This window comes from Leuciscus leuciscus (assembly GCF_965113295.1).
Source record: "Leuciscus leuciscus genome assembly, chromosome: 22".
NCBI classification, from domain to species: domain Eukaryota; kingdom Metazoa; phylum Chordata; class Actinopteri; order Cypriniformes; family Leuciscidae; genus Leuciscus; species Leuciscus leuciscus.
Window position 1 is genome coordinate 5,546,501 of NC_138746.1, and position 18,664 is coordinate 5,565,164.

The 18,664-nt window shown below is 40.2% G+C and overlaps 1 protein-coding gene across 1 annotated transcript; it reads right to left on the bottom strand.

Annotated features, from left to right (window-relative positions):
* Positions 1–307: 307 nt before the first annotated feature.
* Positions 308–2,806, bottom strand: LOC309486863 (uncharacterized protein; the record flags this gene model as incomplete). Its single annotated transcript, XM_082154330.1, has 3 exons — positions 1,352–2,806; positions 1,074–1,174; positions 308–314 (listed from the first exon to the last, which is right to left on the bottom strand). Exons 1-3 carry the CDS (start codon positions 2,561–2,563, stop codon positions 308–310), a joined length of 1,320 nt encoding a protein of 439 aa, XP_082010456.1. The 5' UTR covers positions 2,564–2,806.
* Between the last annotated feature and the right edge of the window lie 15,858 nt (positions 2,807–18,664).

The following is an 18,664-nucleotide window of genomic DNA, read 5'->3' on the forward strand; positions in this document are numbered from 1 at the left end:
GTCACTTTCTTTTCAGCCTGATATGACATACAGCGTGGTGCTAGCACCCCATTTTTGACCACAATTTAATGTAATCTAAAGCCTTTATTTATCGATACGGTAGATCATAACTCATAATTTTGGTTATGTAAACCAACAACATTAGCAACAATTTAGTGATCTGTATGATACTGTCACGATCGGTTCAAAAAACAAAACTGAGGACTCAATTGCAGAAAAATAGGATTTTAATAAAGGAAAAGGCAAAAAATACAAGAACAAAACAAAACTCCCACGCGGGGGAAAACACTAGAATATATTAACAAACTTAAACACTGGAAACAAAACACAAGAACATTAGACAACGTAACAGCACAGTACAACAGACACAAGGAGACTAAATAGGGAGGCAAACAAAAGAAGGTAACGATGACAACAGGTGGAGCAAATGAAACCAATAATGAGATAACAAGGAGGGTGGGGTCAAAACAGAGACAGGAACACAAACACCACATGTGCTACACGAGACAGGACAGGCATGTGACATTACCCCCTCCTTAAGGAGCGGCTACCAGACGCTCCACTAGGGACGGGAGGGACAGACCAGGGAGGGACGGGAGGGACAGACCAGGGAGGGACAGACCAGGGAGGGACGGGAAGGACAGACCAGGGAGGGACGGGAGGGACAGACCAGGGAGGGACGGGAGGGACAGACCAGGGAGGGACGGGAGGGACAGACCAGGGAGGGACGGGAGGGACAGACCAGGGAGGGATGGGAGGGACAGACCAGGGAGGGACGGGAGGGACAGACCAGGGAGGGACGGGAGGGACAGACCAGGGAGGGACGGGAGGGACAGACCAGGGTGAAACAGGGGGAACAGGAAGGACAGACCAGGGTGGACCACAGAGTTCGGGAGGCCAGGACGGAAATGTCAGTCCATCTGGCGGCCAGGGCGGAGACTTTCCCTCGGGCGGCCAGGGCGGAGACTCTCCCTCGGGCGGCCAGGGCGGAGACCACCGGCTCCGGCACTGGAACAGACACCACCGGCTCAGGCTCAGGAACAGACCCCACCGGCTCAGGAACTGGAACAGACACAGGCACCGGCTCAGGTTCAGGAACAGACACCGGCACCGACACAGACTCCGGCTCCGGCTCTGGAACAGACACCGGCTCCGGCTCTGGAACAGACACCGGCTCCGGAACAGACACCGGCTCCGGAACAGACACCGGCTCCGGCTCCGGAACAGACACCGGCTCCGGCTCCGGAACAGACACCGGCTCCGGCTCCGGAACAGACACCGGCTCCGGCTCCGGAACAGACACCGGCTCCGGCTCCGGAACAGACACCGGCTCCGGCTCCGGAACAGACACCACCGGATCAGGCATAAGAACTGGCTCCGGTTCAGGAACAAACACTAAAGGTTTGAAAGGCGTCTCCAGGATCCGAGCTAAACGCTCTAAATAGCCGGTCAGTGTCCCCCCGGCCATGAGAATGGGAATTTCCCGATCTGTCTCCAACTGGGCAGACGTGGCTAGAACCATCTCTGGCTGGGCAGATGTAATCTGAACAGTCTCAGACTGGACAGACGGGACATGAACAGTCTCTGGCTGGGCAGACAGGACGTGAACAGTCTCTGACTGGGCAGACGTGACGTGAACCGTTTCTGACTGAGCAGGCGTGACGTGAACAGTCTCTGACTGGGCAGGCGTGACGTGAACAGTCTCTGACTGGGCAGACGCGACATGAACCATCTCTGGCTGGGCAGGCGTGATATGAACCTTCCCGGGAACCTCCAGGATATTAAACAGCGTTGAAAAATAATTCAACAATGTTTCAGCAGACGTCATGTCAGGGGACACAGACTCGGCAGGCATAACATGAACAGTCTTTGGCTGGGCAGACGTGACGTGAACCGTCTCTAGCTGGGCAGGCGTGACGTGAACAGGCTCGGCGGCGGCCATCTTGCCGGAAGACACAGGCTCGGCAGACGTGACGTGAACACTCTCGGCGGCAGCCATCTTGTCCGAAGACCCAGGCTCGGCGACGGCCATCTTGTCCGAAGACACAGGCTCGGCAGGCGTGACGTGAACAGGCTCGGCGGCGACCATCTTGTCGGAAGACACAGGCTCGGCAGACGTGACGTGAACATTCTCGGCGGCGGCCATCTTGTCCGAAGACCCAGGCTCGGTGGCGGCCATCTTGTCCGAAGACACAGGCTCGGCAGGCGTGACGTGAACAGGCTCGGCGACGGCCATCTTGTCCAAAGACACAGGCTCGGCAGGCGTGACGGTCTTTCTTCTCCTTCTGCGTCTCGGAGTCCCCAAACTCTGGACCACTGGTACTGGAATCACTGGCGCTGGAGTCACCGGCATTGGAATCATGGGAACATGTGAAGAAAAACGCTCGGGGCTGAACCTTGCCGGTCCTTGGTCAGGAAATGACCAAACTGGAGAATGCTGTCGGTGCCCACCTGTCGTATCTCCTCCCCTGCGTCCTCCACGAATTCCTCTAAATATGACCAGCCGAGTCCCTCTAAAAGATTCTCTGTCCCATGTTGTGGGTAAGGGTCTGCGAGAATCCATTCTGCTGAGTCCTCAAAAAATGGCTGTTACGTTCTGTCACGATCGGTTCAAAAAACAAAACTGAGGACTCAATTGCAGAAAAATAGGATTTTAATAAAGGAAAAGGCAAAAAATACAAGAACAGAACAAAACAAAACTCCCACGCGGGGGAAAACACTAGAATATATTAACAAACTTAAACACTGGAAACAAAACACAAGAACATTAGACAACGTAACAGCACAGTACAACAGACACAAGGAGACTAAATAGGGAGGCAAACAAAAGAAGGTAACAATGACAACAGGTGGAGCAAATGAAACCAATAATGAGATAACAAGGAGGGTGGGGTCAAAACAGAGACAGGAACACAATCACCACATGTGCTACACGAGACAGGACAGGCATGTGACAGATACAATATCTAAACAAGTATACATTCACAACAGAAAAAAAATAATTAATAAATAAATAAATACAGGGATTGACATTAAGGTTTTAAGTTTATATCGACTTCAATTATGTAACATTATACAGTACATTGAAAAAAAAATGATTCGTTGAATTTAATAAAAAAAATTATGGCAAGTGGTTGCACACAATTGATTTTAGCTACATTTAAACAAATGCATTAAGTTGAACTTAATCAATTTTAGTTCAACTTAATGCATTTGTTTAAATGTAGCTAAAATCAATTGTGTGCAACCAAATACCATAAAAAAAATTGATTAAATTCAACGAATCATTTTTTTCAGTGCAAGATAAAGGTGATGACAACGAGGCAGTTTACCAGAGACTTAACTTTAACTTCACTCTGTCCATGGTGCAATCGTCAACATCTCTCATCATCAGATTAAATATACAAAATGTATATAGAGCACTTACTGTGCTTGGATATGAGCTCGGAATTTGGCTTGAATCCAGAGCAACAACAACAACATTGGTTATATATAAATATATTTTAATTGTTTGATCGAAATTATAGTTGCTTGATATTGGTAGTGACAGGTCCCTAGCATCCAAAATAAATTCTTGGAGTTAGAAACACCAAGGTCATGGGTTTGAATCCTACACTGTAAAAAGTGAACAGTTGGATCAACTTTAAAAAATTACTTAAATTGGTAACACCTAAAGAAATGAAGTTTTCTCAACTTAAATTATCACGTTACATGATAATTTAAGTTGAGAAAACTTAATTTCTTTAGGTGTTACCAATTGAAGTAATTTTTTTAAGTTGATCCAACTGTTCAATTTTTACAGTGTAGGGAATTCATGAACTGATCAAATGTATCAGTTGAAAAGGCAAAAAAAGAAATAATAATAGCCTTAATGTAAACTTTACAGTGTGTACATGCAGCAGATCTGTGTTTGTTTGGTGTGGTCTGACAACATTTGTTGAGGAATGAGGGTAGTATATTCCATAATTTGTTCCTTCAATGGCTAGATAGATACTGAAAATCATTGTGGGTATAGAAACAGACATTATTCATACTGTATAAGGGAAAACAAGAGAATGCTGATTTCGCACACACTCACTCTGACAAATTTACATTGAATGTTTTGGGTCCCATTAGGCACCTGTGCTCCTGAAGAACAGAAACAGCTCTCCTTCCCATGATCCTCTGAACTGCAATGGATATTGATGACCCTCTGCCTGCCTTCCGCCTGGAGCTCTGGCATCCACAGGAACACCACGATGATCTATGCAAGCCATAGATTATCAGTCACCACACAGATATGATTTATTATGGCATATTTGTGTGCGGTTTGTGAGCCTGTAGCTCTCCAGAAATAACAAAAACTATGGGAAATTCTCCACTCTTTCACACCGAAATACAAAATAAAGGCTACTTGGCTTGTGCAATGGTGCCCCTGGGAATCAAACTCATGACCTTGGTGTTGCAATGTGTCATTATGAGCAGTGCATTTCAATGCAGTACGATTTAATGTATATTTAACATTTATATATTTTGAATTTATGTTTATGCTAATTTCAAAATAAAAAAAAAATCTATATATTTAAAAATACATAAATATGTTAATGCATGTTAAGTTGATTTTGAGAATACATAGTTTGCACAACCATAATGCAATGAAGATCAAGAATGAACCTACTTCAACTGACTACTCAACTAAACAGATTTCAGTCCATTGAGCAATTAAATAAAAAAGGCCTGTATACACCGATTGGTCAAACACAATCATTCAGCGCTCAGATCAGGATAGAGTTAAATCTTGAAGCAATATTGTACGACTCAGACCATTTACGAGTATCGTTTTTACTGTATGCTTATTCAATTTCACACCACCTACCTACAGTCTGAAAATGAGGGTGTCATAATAATGTATTACGACAGTCGATATATTCATACATCAAATAGCTATTTATGCCTCAGTCAGCCAGCTATTTCACACATTATATTACCTAAATATCATTTTACTTTACTCATGCCAGTCGCTGTGTCAGAGCAGTAAAAGTAGTGACTGACCTATTAACAGGTAATGGCCTGCACAAAAGCCGTTTTCTGCACGATGAACACCTATAAAGTCAAGAGTACGACTTAATTGAGGGCTTTCTTTGATGAATGTCCAAGCCTTATCAGCCCACAGTTGCAACTGTTTGCTGGGACTTTATTGTTTTTGGTCGTGTTGGTAATTAAGTCCTTGGAGAAGCAGTAAATAAGTTTCCGGGACAGAAATGCTGAGGTCAGGATGAGGAAGTTACAGTCGTGCCTCTCGGCAAGAATGATGTGTGCCATTTTGCTTCCTCGGAGTGAAATTACAGTAGCATTATTCAGCCGTCTGCTGGCAATAAGAGTTTGGCATCAAATGTAGAGGAAGACAAACTTCATTCTACATTTTTTGTTCTTGTTAATTTTGTGTGCTAATTTTGGCTTCCCTGTTTCCATAGGCAGCAGAAGGAGGACTATAATCTCAGGAGAAAGCTATCCGGTAGCATTCCAATCCACGCATCTTAATGGCCCATTCTGGCTGATGACCTTGTAGACAAAGTTGAAGTTGCACTCTTAAATATAAAGGTTATTTATTGGCATATGGCTCCATGAAGAAGCTTAAAGGGATATTTCACCCAAAAATGAAAATTCTGTCATCATTTACTCGCCCTCATGTCATTCCAAACCCGGAACACAAATAAAGAACTTTTTGATGAAATCTAGTCCAAATCTGAAGAGACTCCATCGCTTTATATGATGAACAGATTTAATTGACTCTTTTATTCACATATAAACATTGATCAGCGAACATAAACAGAAGCTCAAACGAATCTGCTTGATGCGCGAGAGCAAACCTCATTGTTTTTTTCTGAAGCTCGAATGTACTGCGTAACATGAGAATGAACCTCATTGGTTCTTGCTGAAGCTCAAACGTACTGCGAAACACGAGAATGAACCTCATTGGTTCTTGCTGAAGCTCAAACGTGATGCGTAACACTAGAATGAACCTCATTGGTTCTTGCTGAAGCTCAAACGTGATGCGTAACACTAGAATGAACCTCATTGGTTCTTGCTGAAGCTCAAACGTGCTGCGTAACACGAGAATGAACCTCATTGGTTCTTTCTGAAGCTCAAACGTGCTGCATAACTCGATAATTAACCTCATTGGTTCTTGCTGAAGCTCAAACGTGCTGCGTAACACGAGAATGAACCTCATTGGTTCTTTCTGAAGCTCAAACTGCTGCTTAACACGAGAATGAACCTCATTGGTTCTTGCTGAAGCTCAAACGTGCTGCGTAACACGAGAACGAACCTCATTGGTTCTTGCTGAAGCTCAAACGTGCTGCGTAACACGAGAATGAACCTCATTGGTTCTTTCTGAAGCTCAAACGTGCTGCGTAACACAAGAATTAACCTCATTGGTTCTTGCTGAAGCTCAAACGTGCTGCGTAACACGAGAATTAACCTCATTGGTTCGTGCTGAAGCTCAAACGTGCTGCGTAACACGAGAATGAACCTCATTGGTTCTTGCTGAAGCTCAAACGTGCTGCGTAACACGAGAATGAACCTCATTGGTTCTTTCTGAAGCTCAAACGTGCTGCGTAACACAAGAATTAACCTCATTGGTTCTCGCACATCAAGCGTACATGCTTGAGCTTCCGTTTACCACAACTGATGTGTGAGCTGTTCATCATAAAGCGTGTCTCTTCAGAAAATTTGGACTAAACAGCTTGATTCACATGGATTAGTTTTACAATCTCTTTATGAACTTTTTGAAGAGACAAAATGTCAGTTGCGTAGACTGTCAATGGAGGGGCAGAAATCACTCAGATTTCATCAAGAAGATCTTCATTTGTGTTACGAAGATGAACGAAAATCTGCCAGGTTTGGAATGACATGACGGGGAGTAATTAATGACAGAATTTTCATTTTTGGGTGAACTATACCTTTAAACATCCATGAGACATTTTCGTTGGAAAAGGGTTCTTTAGATTATTAAAATGTTCTTAACTAAGAAAAAAAAAATCTTTTCAGAACTGTTCACTGAAAGGTTCTTTAGGGAACCAAAATTGTGGCATCATACCTTTATTTTTAAGAGTGTATTTGTACATCAGACTTAGTGGTTAAGTCTGAACACAAACCGCACAAGAAGATATTTTGTTGTTTTCTCTGCTCGGTTTTGTCATTATGTTACCCAGAGCTCTTGTGGGATTTGCCAGTGCCTTGTTGTCAAAATTCATATTCAAAAGCTGAAAGTTGCATAACCGTGGGATTTTTTTCAGCTCCCATATTGGTCCAAAAACATCTTTAGCATGACAGATGGTGGCAGAATATTAATTAAGTGAAGCAAGCATTCACTTCGAATAGTCTGGTGACTGATTAGATATGTGTTTAAATTACACGACAGTATCTTAGGTGTGCTGGATGGTGATAGCGCTGTGTAGTATCAGCTATGCTGCATCAATAATTATTCCATTAGTTCTTTGTTTCTCGGCGGCCAAAAAAACGTTCAAACATAAATGATCCAGAACTGTTTTTTACACTCCGTCCCCCCGTTGACACTGCACTAATGAGACCCATAAGATAATTCTACTTCCTCTTTATCTCTAGATAACACATGGCACATTTGCATCCCAACTGTATTTCAGTGTGTACTTAAAAAAAAAAACATATATTTTTTATTGCCATTTTGCATTTAATTGACAGGAGAGAAGAAACAATACAAGAAATGAAAGAGTGAGTATAATTTTAACCATCTTTTGAAATATTGATTTGACAGAATGGAATATTTTAGAGTGACACATTCCGCAAAAAAACATCACAGATCAATATATCTATACCTTACAAAATCATAATGTACCTTTACGCTTCATATAAAGTATTGGTGTCTGAAACAAAACTGTTTAAATTTGTCATTTATTAGAGTATTAGAGAAATTGTTCAATCATCTTTGCTGCAATACTTCATTAATTTCTATATTGTCACAATCTGGGCAGGTCAACGACAGCATTCACAATTCTGTGACTTTGATTGCAATATAGATGAATGAATTCTGGCAGTCTGCACTGTGAGGGATAAAAACCAAATAAAAGTCAGATAAGAATCTTTAATATGTGAACGTCTCTCATCCGCACGTAGAAATTGTTTATTTGGCTGTTTGTTTTTTCTTTTCCATATTCATTGCTTCTTGGTTTTATTCATCTGCATTCTTATTGACAGCTCTGTGATAGTCAACATGTTTCTCAGTGCTGCGAACCTTAGAATAAACTCACTTCAGTTCAATAGCAACCTCCTCCTTTACTTTATTTACTGCCAGTCATTAAAAAGCCTACGCTTTAAGTCTTTATTATGACAGTTTTTTTTTTCTTTTTTTTTTTTTAGAGTAAAAGGAAAGTCATTTAAAATTATGAAATCAAACTCACACCCACAGCCCAAAATGCCAGATAAAGTGCAATGTTGTGAATGCATGAACTTCAATTGTGAACAGTGTTGGACAGTTATGCGTTACTAATACATTACAGTTATAATAGAGAGTAACAAATTAGGGTTACACTTTATTTTAAGGAGTCCATGTTAGAATGTAATTATACATTTAACGACTGAGTAATTTAAATGTATGTACTTATAGTGTAAGGATGAGGTTTTGGTTGCATGAAATTGTGCATAATTTATAGTTACTGCAGTAATTACATGTACCGTGTGCAACAATGACACTGTAAAATAAAGTGTTACCCAAATTAGTACTAAAGGGAAACAGTGTAACAAATTAGTACAAAAATGTCAGTAATCTTACAGTTACCATCCATAAAATAGCATGTTGCAACCTTATTTTTGTTCTCTCAGCCCCTACTGATTTGAAATCCAACAATCCCTAGAGATTCACTTTGTAGCAAGCTAGTTTGGAAGATGATAACATAATTTAGTGGGGGAAAAATAGAAAGGATCGTTTCACTTTATTTTGATGGTCTCTTTTTGACATTCTGTTGACTGTTGATAAGTAATGTTGCACCAACTACATGTCAACTAACTCTCACTAGATTATTAGTTGAGTATTAGTAGACTGTTAATGGGTAGGGTTAGGGTTCGTAGAGTAAGTTGACATTGAATGAATATGTTAAAAAATCATGCAGAAGGTAAGATGACGATTCAACCCTTTTAAGGGGTGTCCCTATAGTGACTTACCAATGTGGTGTTAGCTACATATTTGCTTACTTACCAGTGAATGTCCACCGCTAAACTAACTAGTTTGGGCCGTAAGGCTTGACTCTATATGGCCTATTAGACTATGGGCCCTATTTTACCAATCTAAATGCATGGTCTTAAGAGCAGGGCGCAAGTGCACTTAAGGTGTGTCCAAATTTTGCTATTTTAACGACGGTAAAAATGGTTGGCGCATCCAGCGCATGGTCTAAAAGGATTGTCTCTATTCTCTTAATGCCAGTTATTCTCTTATTCTCTTAGTCCCATTCCCTTTAAAAGCCAGTTGCGTTTGCGCCATGGCGGATTCGCTATTTACATGGCGGAATTTGCAAGCAGAAAGACGTAACGCGTCACAAGAGAAGAAACGGATTTGCTCATGCACAAGGTTAAAGCGCGCAAGCAGAACATCTAAGGGACAAGCCGGATTCCACTATATCTTTATGTACACAATATTAATCTTTTACATTGTAATCCTATTATTTTTTATATTTGGTTAGTTTGTGTGCTGCTGTGCGTCCCTGTGTGTTTAATAAGCAGAGTGTACACGCATTTAAAAAAAAATAAAAAATAAAATAAAATAAAATACTGCGCCAGTGACTTTAGACCAAGTTTCGTTTAGTCAATGGCGTAGTCTATTTCAGTTGCCTCAAATTAGCAATGCGCCAACAATGCGCCAGAACACACCTCGTTTTCAGACAAGCAGCCCATGGGCGCACAAATGGGCGCAAATGCATTTGCTATTTAAACAACGTGGTGCAATACGTGAAAATGATAACTGCGTCAGGCTGAAACTAGCAAAACACACTTGCGTCACACCTGGCGGTGCATTGTGCTGGGTGTATGATAGGGCCCCATATGTTCCTGGGCCAAAAGGCTCAAACATATACAATTAGAATGCACATTATGTGTGGCTTTAACAATTGATAACACGTTGCAGGCTCATAGAGATGAGAAAAGAACCATTTGGACAACGGATAAATAATGGAGCATGACTCTCATGATGATTGCTGTGTAAAGAAATACAGTATATGAAGTAAATGTGTAAAGATACCCTGATATTCACAAAGAGTCAGAATTTTGAGGAGAAAGGATACAATTACCAATTTGCTGAACGGAAAAGTACGAGTAGTGTAACAAATTATTGGCAGGGAATAATAAGCAAAGTTACATTATTTTTGAAAAGAGTAACGAGTAATGAGTAATACATTAAGTAATACATTAAATACATTAAGTCCAACACTGATAGCCAATGTGTATGTCCTGTCCACAAACATTCCTGGTATTCCTGACATGTCAGCTGAAAAAGCCACTTAATTTGAAAGAATACTCTATAAAAACTTTTCAGAGTTGACAGCCCTAATTTAAATATGCTGTGTATAGCTCGGCTAAATATTGAACCTGTGCAGGTACCAGGTTCCCAGTGTCATATAAATGACAGGTTCAATGTCACTCTAGCAGAACACTTTCTGTTACGCCACTTAGGATCCTGCTCTGCAGCTGTCAGTCAGCGAGCTTCAGAAGTGTTCACGTCTCCATCAGGGTGATTTGTGATCAAATGTTTTTTAGCTCTAAATAATAAAGAGATGGATCACAATTACCATTAAATACACACACACACAAACATAAACATTCACAGAGAGGAAGGGCTCAAATGCTTGTAACATTTTTGTCAAAGCTGACTAACAGAGATAACTGCTGACATTCATGAAGGCACCAGATCTATTAGGTACACCTGGCTGGTTGGACACCGTTTTGCCTTCAGAACTGCCTTAATTCTTCATGGCATAGATTCAACAAGGTGCTGGAAATATTTCTCAGAGATTTTGGTCCATATTGACATGATAGCATCAAACAGTTGCTGCAGATTTGACGGCTGCACATCCATGATGCGAATCTCCCGTTCCAGCACATCCCAATGGTGCTCTCTTGGACTGAGATCTGGTGACTGTGGAGGCCATTTGAGAATAGTCTCATTGTCATGTTTGAGAAACCAGTTTGAGATGATTTGAGCTTTGTGACATGGTGTTAACTTGCTGGAAGAAGCCATCGGAAGATGGATACACACTGTGGTCATGAACATGGTCAGCAACAATTCTCTGGAAGGCCCAAAATGTGGCAAGAAAATATATTTTTGCTTTAGGAATACTGCATGTAAAAAAACTGAAAATTATTTGCTCATAATGGTTAACAATGAAATGGGTAATATTATTGGCATCACAAAAGAACATTGACTCTCATGTTATAATCACTGTCATCATATTATCATTGTAACTTTACCCACTTGCTGTTTCATGATGTGACTTAAATATAGGAACACAAATAAATCATTACGGGGAAAATTTGCAAACAGTGAGACAGTCATGCAGGCAGTGAAATAGACATTAATATCAACCACAGCATGATGAAACACCCAAAATAATGAGGGTCTCAGGACTGTGCATACCTCCTCTGCAGCGGATGTCGACATGTCCAACTGTTCATGCCTGGCACACAGAGTCTGCAAAGGGCAAGATGTCATTAAGAGGCTGAATTTCATCCTCTGACATTTAGAGGTAAGGTTAGAACAAGCACAACAGCAAAACCTGACAATACATGCAGGACTGGGGTGATGCTTCTACAGGACAGGGAAATTCTGCAACTTCTGAGGGGTGAATGCACAGTTGCGTCACTTTCGCGTATTTATTTACAGAGTATCTGTTTGTCCAAACAATGGCAGATGGTGGGAGTTTTGGGGAAATTATTTGAAGACAATAATTATTTTTGGCATATCTGTTGGGTGATGAAAAATGTTCCCCATTTAATTGCTGTAAAATAAAACCGCACATGGGTTCAAATCAACTTGCCTTCAGTGGACTTTGTTACATTTTCCATTGCACTGTAAATAATTGGTTTAAATTGTATTTGCGCAGATTGTAAGGTTCGTTTTACACATGAATGCAAAAGGTATGTTAAATAATTCACACAATATTCTTCCGATGCCAGTAGATTTGCAAAGAGTGAGAGAGAGGATCTTATTTTGTGATTTTCTTTTTTTTTTCTTTTTTTTTAGAGGTGCTAAAACCAGCAATAACCATTGTCATTCGTATGGTTATATGTTATATACCTGTCACAGTTATAGTTTGTTTTCATTCATGTCTGTGTTTCTAGCGTGTTAATTAGTTCTGTCCCCTATCAGTTTGTCACCGTGGTGTCTGATTTGATTAGAGTTTGAGTTCAGGTGTGTCTAGTTAATTTGTGTCTTTGTGTTCATGATCAGTTCTACGTTGTATTCAGTTGTTTGTTCTGTTCCTGTTCATGTCCCTTTGTAAAGATTTGAGTGTAGTTCATAATCAAGACTGCTGCACTTACATCCTGTTTCATCTCTGCTGCAATCAACACTGACAATACCATTTACAGTGGTTCAATATTTATTTACTGCATGTATAACTCTTTTAGAAAACGCCCATGTTAGATGCTGGTTTACTTTTTAACCAGCTTAACCACTAAGACTTTCTTACTCAATCACTTGCAGAAAGACCATAATCCACCAACTAGACCAGAACGAACCACCAAGCACCACTCACATTTCCTTTAGAAAAAAAAGAAGAAAAAGAAGAAGAAGAAATCTGTTTATTGATTAAAACCAATCACAGTTTTCTTAGAATCTGCAGGTTGAGGTTCAACAGCTGAGGTTCTTGTGGTCAGTAAAGTGGTCAGTTTAATCTGCCTTCTTCATTAAACTAACAAATAAAACCATAAAGTGAGAGGGTGTAGGGATCTTTTTTTTTAAATGTAAATCCTCTTTTATTTGGGGGCTTAGCCCTCTCTAGTCCTGGCTGCTCATTAGTTGGCTAAACCACTGGAGCGAGATCCCGGCCTAATCAAATAATTGCTCTGCAGAGATAGCCGTCTCTGTGACAGATACACTCCTCAACTGAGGCTCAAAGGGGACCAGTGGAGGACAGGGCGATGAAAATGACAGGAACCAGTTGACAGTTTGTCCTACCGTGTCAGGCATTAGCAGAGATAGAGTGACCGTAGCTGGAAGGGCCTGAAATATTCTGTCTAAAAAGCCATGACTTGATTAAGAAGTATAGACTGGGAAATACTGGGACCAAAGACTGCTGGAATAATCCAGATTATTGCATGCTCTGTTATATAGTTCAGGGGTACCCAACCAGGGTGTGCAAACCTCTAGAGGTTTATGATGAAAGTGCAGGAGGTTAGTGAGACCGCAAAGAATTGTGAGAATGCCAAGTTAAATGGAATTAAATGTTTTTTAAACTTACATTTTAAATAGTCAAATCAAATTTATTTATATAGTGCAATACACATTGTTTTCCGAAACAGCTTTACAGAAAATCACGATGTTAATGTTTATAACTATTTGGACATATTTAGATATCCAAATTTATATAAAGAGCACATACTGTAAGTATATTTACATTTAACGGCAAAATAAAAAATTCAGACAGCTGTTATATAATATATCGCTTTATGTGAGTGTACTGTATTTTATTTAAGTTTTACATATATAGATGTGCGCTAAAACAGTTTTCATTTTGCAATGATTTAAACAATCACACAGCTGAGATTTGCTAGTATATTGCTTTACATTAGTATATTGTATGTATGCAGGTTAAGCAGGATGTATATATCCAACTTTTAATATATCGCTTGGCTATACTACAGTTTACATCTTACAACAATATAACAATCAAGCTGAGATTTGCTGTATAGAAAACATTGCTTAATGTGAGTGTACTTTTTCTGTTTCATTCCCCCCGGGAAAAGTTCCAGTGCTTTTTATGACCAGTCCATCCCTCGAAGTAGGAAACAAAGAGGAAAAAGAGTGACATTGTAAGGTGATCTGATGTGTCCACACGTGTCAGACACCGAGACATGCGATAAGATGAGACACAGTGACAGGAGAAGCCGGTCTAAAGGAGGTGCCAGCTGTGGGGTGACTTGAATCAGACAGACTGGCAGACAATCTCGGCTGCTGTCGTAGTTTTCAGCAATGCTAAAAAGCATGCAGATATTAACTGTCATTCATGGCGTCTTGTGCTGTTTCAGCACTATACCTCAGCATGAGGGGACCTGACACCCTGTGGCGGTTAATTACCTGAGAGAGAGTGAGATCACCTTTCACTTTTCTACCTCCAGGCCAAATATCTTTTCAAACTCGTGGGCACCCTAGAGGGGCTGAATCATGAGGTGTCAGGAAAGCCTTTTTTGCACTCTTTCTCTTTCTGACACCCCCGTCTCAATTTAAAATATGAATTGGTGTTTGAAGTACCCCGACTATGAATTTAAATAGCAGTTACAGATGACACATCCTAATAGAAATCCGTGGAAGAAAAGCTCTCTGTGTGGTGATTCCTTCTGTTGCTTGCCCTCAGCGATGACACTGACTGGCAGAGTAATGCATGAAAATGCACAAACCCTAAGGGTGCTTACTAGTGTTCAAAGTGGGCTGGTACGCAGTACTGTTCGATTGTACAGCCACCTCTCGTAAACATAGTACACAAGTGAGGAGTAGTATATACCAGTCTATCTCCTGCTCAACTAGACAGTCTGTCCAGTTTTGACTATCAGCATTAAGCCAGATGCATATTGTAATCTGGCCAAGAACCATCTATTCAAAGGAGTCTCTCCCATTTTTAAAGGTTTATAGAGAGATGAATGTATGTATGTATGTATGTATGGATGGATGGATGGATGGATGGATGGATGGATGGATGGACGGACGGACGGACGGACGGACGGACGGACGGACGGACGGACGGACGGACGGACGGACGGACGGACGGACGGACGGATGGATGGATGGAACAATGGATGGATGGATGGAACAAACGATGAATTAATGGATGGAATGATGGATGGAAGGAACAATGGAAGGAAGAAAGGATGGAAATAGATTACTTCTGAAAATTCAAAAGCTTATTGAAGCAATTATACTGTGTACTTTTCAGTGTTCTGAATTGATATGTGGCTTTATGTTTGAGACTAGACAGTGCACAAATAGCGTATACATGAATTAAGTGAACTTCTATAGTTCAATGATAACCCTGTGTTTGTGTACATCATCTTGGCAATCTTTTACATTGATCTACAGACAGTAGAATGCTACCATTTCACTTATTTAAGTTTGCCATTATATAAAAGAAAAGATGGAATTATATAAAGTCCATTCAATGCTATCTTAGAGTGTCTTTGCTACTGTAAATTATGAAACTGAGAGGCAATAACTAGAACTTCAATTACACCTGCACTGTTTCCATTAAAGGGACTTCACATGGAATTATAGCACATGATTAGCACAAGAACATTCACTTTCATGAGACAACACAATCGGTCCTTGAGTTCTCCAATTCAAAAGCTCTCAATCCCACAAGCTCTCTACAGACAATTATCACGAGCCATTTAATCATTTCTAATTACCTCTCTCAACGTATAATGGAGAAATCCAAATAAGCGCCAACAGCTTTCTCACACACACATTTCTGGGTTTCACAAATCGTCTGGAATGTTATCACATCCTTCCTGTCCAGGTATGTGATCCGGACCACTTTTAAAACCACATTATATCCCTGCCTTTGGGTTTTCTTCTGTAAAGCCATTACACCGTGGGACCATCACTCTAGAGTAGAAATGTCTGCTTAGTACGCCTTTCTTCCGCTTCAAAAATGTAATATTGGTATTTCGGCGTAATGAATTTTCAGTGTCATCCGCAGAGATCCTATTGCAATAAAAATGACATTCTAACACCTCTGATGCAATTTGCATTTGGCATAATTCTATTGGAGTATTGCTCAGTATAATGCTGTCACGCTATGAGCACGTTCCTGCTACCAGGGCTAATAAAACTCAGACAGAACTTCAGAATTTTGAATGATGTGCAGCGAATGGCATACCACTCGTATAATTCTTTATTTCGCATGCCAAGGGGCTCCAGCCTGGCACAGAGACAGAGAGCAAAATAACAGAAGAATGGAAAGACAGAGGTTGCTTGTTAAAGAGGGGAATGTGGTGACAAACAGGAGGAAGGGAAGGAGTTTTCTCCTTAGGCTCATAATAAGCTGTGTGCAGTTCCCTCAAAGCTTGGTTATCATTGAATTTTGTGTCATTATATTTACTCACCCTCATGTTGTTTCAAACCCACATCCTGTTATTTTTCCAGTGGAACACAGAGAAGAATCTTTACGCAGCCACCACGGCTTTCAAACACACCAAAAAACACCATAAATGCAGTTCATATGACTTGTGCACTATGTTCAAAATCTTCTGAAGTTATATAGCCATTTATTTAGGGTGGAAGTAAACAGAGTGGGTTCAGCTCGGTTTGGTCAGCAACATGCGGTTCAGGGTGGGTGGGTCACATTTGCTGGCCTTTCCTATTTTTAATTCATAGATCAGGTCATTGAGGTCTTCAAGCATTTTTTTTTAAAGCATTTCCATTATGCATTACCACAGAGGCAGGACCAAAAAAAAGTGGATAAATTGCAGTTACGGACATTTGACGCCAATAATAATGATGATTCATTCTCTGACCTGTAATCACTTATTTGAGGGTTTAATGAAGGTTAAAATGAGTCATGCCTATTGTCATGTGGTAGATAGTAGAATCATGACGCAAAATATCCAGCAATAACTTCTTTAATGAACATGGAGAGAATACACTGGAGCATGCACAGAGAATTATCACACCAACTACTCACATTAAAGACGAGATCCGGCAATGAACTGAACGAAACATGAAATATAAATACACAGGGAAACTTAATGATAGACAGCTGAAGTAATCAGTAACTAAGGAGACTAACTAGGATGCAATCAAGACTAAACTGAACTTAATGGGGACTTTTCCTGTGTTTAAGTGCTATAAATGGGTCCCCGGTGCATCTACCAACCCAGAAAACGTGAAAAGTGACAACCCAGTAACTTTGTTTTCGTATGCCTTTCTCTGCAAGCATGTCCAAAAATAAGCCAATCAGATTTCGCTCTTCTTCTGACGTAGGAAGGGGATCTTATTATAATATTACCGCCCCTTTATCTGCACGTTTCCACCCACGGCGACGCCATTTGGTTTTCGCAAGCGACAACAGTGTAACCAGTTCTAACACAATGGCAAAAGTTCAAGCTAAGCAGCAAACTGTTCTGTCGTTGCTGCACAGACAAGCATTGAACACTATGTCTCTTGTAAAGACCTCAGGGAACTGTGTCAACTTGTGTACAACATGACGGTACATGCAAGTCGATGAGATGCATCAATGTTACTCCACAACAACTACATAAATGTATTCGCTAACCATTCAGAAACGTCCAGGTGTAGTCTAAAAGTTGCAATCTCTCTAGTCTCTCCATAAGGCTGCACTCCGCTACTGGTTATTTCTGGATGAGTGAGATTTGCGTGTTTTGTTATTGTATACGAAGCTCGTGTAAAGGATCGGCCACGCGGGAAGCAGCAGCTCATTTGCATTTAAAGGGACACACAAAAAAAGGGGCAAATTTGACAAGCTATAATAAATTATCTGGGGGGTATTTTGAGCTGAAATTTCACAGACACCATAGATTCTGGGGACAGCATAGATTTATATTACATCTTGTGAAAAGGGGTATAATATGTCACCTTTAAGCAAAGAATCAAATACACAGTAAACACAAGTAAACAAAACATAATCCTGTATATCCTATCCAATATATTTTATTGTCATTTTTCTATTCCTGTCTGTGTTAATTAAAAATGGAGAACATTCCCCAAGAACTGTCAACCTGTAGTTATAGACTTTCATGAATACACATGATAAAAAAAAGAAGATGTATCACTTACAGCACGCAACTGTAAACATTAAATCATCCAACCCAACTTACCGGAGAAGCAACATTTAAAATCTTGCACAGCTAATAAGGAATACATGGTGGTGCTGAATATATAAAAAAATACTCTGCAGTTTCTTTAAGCTTTGATTTGGTTGAAATCGAGGCAATTGAAAGAAAAGAAAAAAACATCCAAATCTATTGAAAAGCATGTATTTATTTACAGAAAGAGCTTTTTGCAGTAATATAAATCCAGAGGGATAGGTTCTTAAACACCCGCCTTTCAATCTGTGCTAATATATTGTATAACGTGACTGAAGCTGTGACTGACATAATAACATTGATATGTGTTTCCCTTGTGAGAATATAGATAAAATATAGCAAAATTATAAGCTTTAACTGATCTACAATAAGAAAAAAGATGATTTATGTAGTTTATAATAATATGTCTCAAAAAGAAAAAAGATCAGTTCATTTTGTCTCTGGCAATTTGATTCTGAGAAAGAAAGCCTGATCCTTTCAGGAAGTAAAATAAAGTAAATTGCAACAGTTTGTTCCTAATTTGTTGGGTTTGGGCCGTTTTTTGTAAATGCACTCAGGAGGATTGCAGTAATAAGACAAATAAAGCCAGTGTGTATGAGCAATAAAGGAGAAAATGAGGCCCTTC